This window comes from Spinacia oleracea, chromosome 2 (assembly GCF_020520425.1).
Source record: "Spinacia oleracea cultivar Varoflay chromosome 2, BTI_SOV_V1, whole genome shotgun sequence".
Taxonomy (NCBI): Eukaryota; Viridiplantae; Streptophyta; class Magnoliopsida; order Caryophyllales; family Amaranthaceae; genus Spinacia; species Spinacia oleracea.
Window position 1 is genome coordinate 2,009,279 of NC_079488.1, and position 7,136 is coordinate 2,016,414.

The 7,136-nt window shown below is 36.1% G+C and overlaps 1 protein-coding gene across 3 annotated transcripts; it reads left to right on the forward strand.

Moving 5' to 3' along the window:
* Positions 1-815: 815 nt before the first annotated feature.
* Positions 816-6,672, forward strand: LOC110777484 (probable inactive purple acid phosphatase 28). Of its 3 annotated transcripts, XR_008927425.1 has the most exons (6): positions 816-1,127; positions 1,260-1,407; positions 2,935-3,362; positions 4,217-4,702; positions 6,258-6,304; positions 6,429-6,672. XR_008927425.1 is itself a non-coding variant. In XM_056836376.1 (5 exons), exons 1-4 carry the CDS (start codon positions 942-944, stop codon positions 4,688-4,690), a joined length of 1,236 nt encoding a protein of 411 aa, XP_056692354.1. In that variant the 5' UTR covers positions 818-941; the 3' UTR covers positions 4,691-4,702; positions 6,258-6,672. The 3 variants fall into 3 exon arrangements, 2 of the variants coding, with proteins under 2 accessions (XP_056692354.1, XP_056692355.1); XM_056836376.1 differs by having other exon boundaries at positions 818-1,127; positions 6,258-6,672; XM_056836377.1 differs by having other exon boundaries at positions 1,000-1,127; positions 1,245-1,407; positions 6,258-6,672.
* Positions 6,673-7,136: the final 464 nt, after the last annotated feature.

The following is a 7,136-nucleotide window of genomic DNA, read 5'->3' on the forward strand; positions in this document are numbered from 1 at the left end:
ATATGATTAGGTCGGGTTATAGTCGGGTCGAGTTGTAAACGGGTTTAGCCTTATTGTAACAGACTTGGAGTCTATCGGGTCGAATTCATTGGATAACGGTCTGGAATGGGTCGGATTGAACATGTTTAGTCATGTAACGTCGTTCTTATCGATTTGGGTTCATATAGTATTAAAGTGTGGATAAATCAGTAGCGAGATGAAATTAATGGGTAGCGAGTTCAGGTCAGGTCAATTCGATTCCAAATTATAAAATCACAATATCGTGTTATTACTAAAATCATAATTTTCAATACGTTTTATAAAATTGTAATAGAGTGATCTTAGTTAGGGGATCAATTCAATAAGTAACTTTTAAAAGTGTTAAGATTTTGAGATCAGTAGTGGGATTAAACGGGTTACAGATTGTAAACGATCCGAATTAAACGATTTACGCTTGTAATGGTTTAGATTAAACGGGGTACAGACTTACGAGTTGAAACAATCGGGGTTTTAAACGATTAAACGGTCCGGATAAAACGAGTTTTCCTAGGATTGAAACAATCTGTATTGAAACGGATCGGGCCATTAACGAGTTTCGTATCCATTCGTTTCGGATTGCAACAAATCGGGTTGACGCGATGCGATTTGTTATCTGATTTCCAATCTTAATCGGGTTAATACTTTCGGGTCGGTTCTGATTCCCGTTGAACATAATCTGACCGAATTAGGTTTTAAATTTCATTTCACGGGCTATTGCATTTCGACTAACCCAACAAATTCTATGGTTCGGATTGAAAATCGACAGCTCCTACCGATAAATCAATAACCATTGTACTTGGCAAAGTTGGTCCTAGTCCAAACTCCTCATCTCACATGTGAGAATCTCAAGCATGTTCATCTCTTCATGTTTTTAGTCAACACTTTAACATATGTTCCGAATCTAGAGTTTAAGGTTGTTAAAAATGGAAAATCTCTGCTCAAGATGGTCTGTCACCCTCATATTCTTCATCATCCTCCTCACTTCAATCCATCTAATTTACACCCAATTATTCCTGCATCTAACAATCAACTTCGATAACATCAAACTCAAGAAATCCCCACAACTCCCTCTTCGATTCAACTCTGATGGCACTTTCAAAATCCTTCAGGTTCTTCTTTCAATCATTTCTATTTTGTTGGGTTTTTTTTTTTTTTTTTTAAAAAAAAAAAATTCTTCATTTTTAGTAATCTTTAAAGGTATTTAATTTTAATTTATTTTTGGTAAGTTTTGATTTTTTTAGGTGGCTGATATGCATTATGGTCAAGGGTTGATTACCAGATGTAGAGATGTTTCGCCGTCCGAATTTAAGTACTGTTCGGATCTTAATACTACGAGGTTTGTTAAGAGGTTGATTGAAATTGAGAAACCGGATTTTCTCGCATTTACGGGTAAATTTATTTGCAAATCTTTGTTTCCAGTTTTTCTTATTCAGTATTTATTTAATATAGGAAAGCATGACAAAATCAGGTGTTGATTGGTGTTATTGGTGTTATTGATGTTTGATTATGTTTAATATTTTCACTTTTAAGCTCTATCACTTTTCTCACTTTTTTCTACTCTTTTATTTGCTGTTGGTATTAATTTAGGAATGCATTATAAAATTACACAATCAATTGATTGATTAATGTGTGTTTATGCTTAGTAGTTTCACTTCTAGCTCTCCATGTCACTTTTAAATCTGTTTTGACACATGCAGAAGAGTCTATTATAAGCAATGTTACCCTGACTCGCATACCCATGTCGGACACAGGTATGTGTCCACGTATCAGACACGGCTATTTTGTGAAAAAATTGCTTGATTCTGGTTCAAAATGAAGTGTCGAAGTGTCCATACCCATGTCCGAGTGTCGAGGATCTGACACGGGTATTTAAGGTAAAATATAGAGTCCAGATGAAGAGTCTGGATAACAGAGATTATAAGCCTTAATATATATATATATATATATATATATATATTTTGTATTTTGGTATCATATTAGTTTAGGAGTTAATGAAAAGATAAGCCTTTGGCACCTTTGAAGGTTTATACTTTGTATTCATTAGCTACAAATCAGGATAGAGTTGCTAGAAATGGATGCTAAAAGTTTTTAAGTTCGGAAGTGAAAATAATGAACTAAGTACTTCGGGAATCTGCTTTGTTTGAAATGTGTTTCATTATATGTTGGCTAAATGATGAATTCTAGCTCTTTTACTCATAGTCAATGTGAAGCTTTCCTCTTTCATTGAGCTCCCATATGGCCATATGTTTTCACAATTGAGCTCCCATATGTACTCGCACATTCTTTTCAATACTTATTTTTTTTTCCATACAAGAGTTATTAATCCCTTATCCTTCTCACCATCATACGAAAATGCTTTATTATCTTCAAGAAGCCGCTCTGAAGTTTATTTCTTCACTAAAGATTGCGATAATTATAATTGACAAACTATGAAGTGGAAAAAAGATTCTGGATTGAGGAAGCCGTGCTATTCGAGATCCTAAGATTGGAAACGAAAGGATTTACTTAAGCTCTGTTGTGTTCATCTTATTTTCACTTATTTTAGGAAAAATAAATTAAGACAAGTTTATCAATTAAGTTCATATAGGTTTAGATAAGATAAGGTCAGGAAAGTTTAGATAAAGATATGTTCAGAAATCAGGTGAATGGGACGCACCCTTAAGGTGTGTTTTGTAATGTGCTGGTTTGAACAAACATCATCCTATCTCCCAAAAAAGAAGAGGGGAGGAAAGAAAAGGTCTCCTGTCGTTGGAGTGTTTCAGCCTTGTCAAGCTACTGTATTGTCTACGTGTATTTCTTCGAATTTCACACACACACGCACATGTACATACATTAGGGTAGGGGTTGTGTTGGTTACTAGAGAATGGGAAAGCTTATAACAATGGGACTTATATTTTTCATGGTTCAAATATATAGGAGATAATATATTTGGGTCAAGCACACCTGATGCAGCCGAATCGCTGTTTAAAGCCTTCCAACCTGCAATTGAATCTGGGCTCCCTTGGGCAGCTGTTTTAGGGAATCATGACCAAGAATCAACTATGAATCGCGAGGAACTGATGACATTAATCTCACTCATGGATTATTCAGTATCTCAAGTGAATCCATTTGTTCAAAATCTATCTGGTCAACGTGAACGAGCTTTGCTGACTGGAATTGATGGATTTGGAAACTACAATCTTTCGGTGCATGGCCCTTATGGTTCTCTATTTTCCAACTTTAGTGTCTTGAACCTCTTCTTTCTTGATAGTGGAGACCGTGCCACAGTGGAAGGTAGACGAACATATGGATGGATCAGAGAATCTCAACTTAATTGGTTACGAGGATTTTCTCAAGCAGATCAGGTAAGAAATTTCCTTTCCGATATTCCTGGCTTTATACCACTTCATCAGATGTTTGTTAGACTGGTTTCCCTGTTTGATGCAACAGTATGTCAACAATTGTTTGTATGAAATTAGACAAGATATGATACGGTAGCATAGTATGAAAATTAGGCCACGTCATACTTGGAACCAATGAGGCTCCGTATGGTAGGGTGTAAAACGTTTTCATGGAAAATGATTTTCCCCTTTTCAATCATTTTCGTTGTTTGTTTTGGCAAGGGATGGAAAATAATTTTCCATAACTCCCTCAAAGGTGGAAAAACCTTTTCCATTTAAAAGGGAGGGAAACCCACTTTTCCACCTTTCCTCCTTACTTCCCTCTCCCTTCTTCCCCTCAATCTTCACCATCTTTTCTCATTTCCTTTTAAGGAACCAAACAAAAGAAAACTAGTTTGGAATTTTGTTTTCCCTTGGAATATGTTTTCCGTGGAAAATCATTTCGCACTTTCAAGGTTTTAAATATATACCCTTTTGCATGCATAACTTTGAGATCAATATCGACTATTTGCCATATCATTCTTGGAAATCTCAACCAATTTTCATACGGAATCCTTCTTGGATGTGTGCCTTACCCCACTTGTTGCGGGAACCTCTTTAAAGGCAATGGGGTAATGATAATGAATGACTCACTCTTGTGTGTGTGAATTTATTGTGTCAAGGATATGTAAGTTTAATCATTATTCCTTTGTAAGCAAGACTAATATCAATCATCTAAACAAGCGTTGCACTCTAAATATGGTGTTAATCTGTATTATAACGTCTTGTAATATAAATATAGATTTCATTGATTAATCTGTTGCAGGAAATACTAACAGGATGAACATGGAGAATGCAATCACTTTGGAGGTTCCCCTTTGACAAGAAAGACACCTCCGGCTCCGGCACTTGGTTTCTTTCACATTCCAATCCCAGAAATCAGACAGCTGTATTATCAAAAAGTTATCGGTCAGTTCCAAGAAGCTGTAGCTTGTTCGTCTGTTCATTCTGGAGTCTTAAAATCATTGGTGTCAATGAAGAACGTAAAAGGTGTCTTCATAGGTCATGATCACAATAATGATTTTTGCGGGAATCTGGATGGTATATGGTTTTGTTACGGGGGAAATACCGGATATCATGCCTATGGTAAGGTAGGTTGGGTTCGGAGAGCAAGGGTTGTGCTAGTTGAGCTTTCAGAGAAGGAGAAATCTTGGACGGGTGTGCAGAAAATAAGTACGTGGAAACGGCTAGATGATGAGTTGTCGAGCAAGATTGATGAGCAAGTGCTTTGGGACCAGAACTCTGAAAAGTGAATAAGATTTCAGGTACTTAAACTCCTTGTTGCATCATGCATGCATACTGTTTGTCTGTTTCCCTCCATAGTTCCATTTATATTGTGAACCTTGGTTTCAGTTTTGTCCATTTGTTTGGAACTAGGTCTTACTCTAACTAATACTTCCTCCGTTTATTAAAAAATGCACCATTTGGGTTTTAGCAGTATTCCCATATTCTTATATAGTCATTTTTAACCGATACTCCCTCCGTCCCAATTTAATTGTTACACTTTCTATTTACGTTTGTTCCAATTTAATTGTCACATTTCCTTTTACGGCATGGACCCACTAATATTTTATTACTTTTCTCTTTCCACTACCTAAATTTACGGTCCCATGTTCTCTCACATTCAATTAAAATATGTTTCCACTATCTCTCACCCCACCTACTTTTGTATTAAAGTATACTTCCTCCATTTTTTTTATTATTGCACCGTCTTCCTTTATCGGAAGTTGCATATTAATTGCACCATTTCCTTTTTTAGTAAGTTTACCTGCATGAAATAACATTTCTATCCTTATATGGGTGGTGGGGACCAAACCCCACTTGTTCTTTACATAAAAACTTGTACTTAATCACATGGGTATTTTTGTCAATCTCTCACCTTTTACCTCATTTCTTAATTCTTGTGCCCAATGTAGATGGTGCAATAATAAAAAAAATGGAGGAAGTAATAAATAAGCCTACAACAACTTATCGCATAAAACACCTTGAAAAGCTTAGTGCGACGATTAAATTGGGACGGAGGGAGTATTACTTTCTATAATTCATCTCTGCGTAGTTTTGGAACAAACACCATTTGTAAAAGTTAAGCCTTTGTGCTCCACTTGCCTAATTGATTTCAAAAATGCCTGAATGGCCGTTTGTCTTCGTGCACTTGTTCCTCAAAGACAATGTGTTTAGTTTCGGAAGAGACTACTTCAGCAGGAGTTGTAGATGGTAATTGTAATATCTGTCCTTTATTATGTGATGAGTTTTAACGGATAGGAATCTCCAGTCAACTCAACTCCAATTGAACTTCTGCGAATATATAAATAAGATTCACAATGGCAGATCAGGTCAGTTTTTCTGAAAGTAGGAAGAAGAGAAATTGTGAACACATTCTTCCACCCACCTTCCAGTATGAGTCGCGTTAATCCTTTGTATGAGATGTCCATGTCTTGTGATAACTGATAAGAGATCACATAACTTCCGCAGTAAGATATTTGTTAAGATACAGCTGTGAGATGTGTAGTGCCTTATTGACGAGAGGAGGCGGGGGATTGGCAAGGAAAAATCGATAGGCGTTTTTTCTTCACTTGGTCTGGTCTGATTTTTCTAGTTTCTGGTCTGGTCTAGTCTGAATATTTTATATGAGTGCTTTTTGCTTTTTCTGTTCTGCTCTGATTTTTCTGGTCTGATCTAATAAGCAATAAGAATAAGTAAAGATTTCCTTCTCCGTATCAAGTAGTAGTGTTGAGTTAAAGAAGCAATTTTGTTTACAAGCCAACTTCGTCCATGTTAATGTTTTAATGATGGTACTTATTTACTTGTTCTTCGCACCAGGTACACTTTCAATGTGGAGAAAAATTGTGCTTCATACTCCGTAGCACGTAAGTTTATGCCAGTATGAAGATGGTTCCCTTTTTGCTGTTGTTTAGGACTTGTGTCTATTTGCTGAGACCAAACTCACAATGACCTTTTTGGTTCAATCTGGACCATTACGCTATTTGTCAGATGCTTTTATAGTTTCACCGGGCTGCTGCGACTATGTGACCGGAAGAATACCGTTAAGAGTTGCAGGAAGGAAGTATACCACGATTCCGGGAATTTATTGTAGCATTAGGATATGAAAACTCTACTATCTTTGTTGCTGATTTTTATTTATTGTTAAAGATTGCAAACTTGGGTGGCAATTCTACCATCTGTATTTCTGTGATTTCAAATAATGCCAAAAAGAAGAATAGTTCTCGTTTTAAAACTTTGGAGTGAATAATAACAGCTTAGTAGCTTAGAAATGCAAAAACTTGCTATTATCCACAAAATTCTCCAAGCCACCATTTCTTAAGCAAACCATCATATGCTATCCAACATTTGCTTATATTGAGCAAAACCGGACGGATATTGACAATTTGAACCGAGCAACTTATGCTGGAGAGAGAGATCTTAACATTTTCAGACGATTTTTTGTGGATAATATTTTTCAAGAATAAAACACAATTTCAAACTAGTTTTCCTTTGTTTGGTTCCTGGCAAAAATATCTATACTATGTATTAATAAGCGTTTGTAAGAAAGTATGCGTGACACGTGGCGCTCTGTTTACGAGTCTTTCACTCCATGTAATTTTCGTATACATAAAAAATGTTAAACATGGTATGTATAAGGTTTGAACCCCCAACCTTGAGTTTAAAAATAAAGGTTTTACAACTAGAACATGACATGTC

What these genes read in the sequence shown, in the direction of transcription:
- LOC110777484 (XM_056836376.1), top strand. Translation starts at nt 942, where the DNA reads ATGGAAAATCTCTGCTCAAGATGGTCTGTCACCCTCATATTCTTCATC. An exon ending in GCACTTTCAAAATCCTTCAG is followed by an intron (nt 1,128 to 1,259) that starts GTTCTTCTTTCA and finishes TGATTTTTTTAG; the next exon opens with GTGGCTGATATGCATTATGG. An exon ending in GGATTTTCTCGCATTTACGG is followed by an intron (nt 1,408 to 2,934) that starts GTAAATTTATTT and finishes TCAAATATATAG; the next exon opens with GAGATAATATATTTGGGTCA.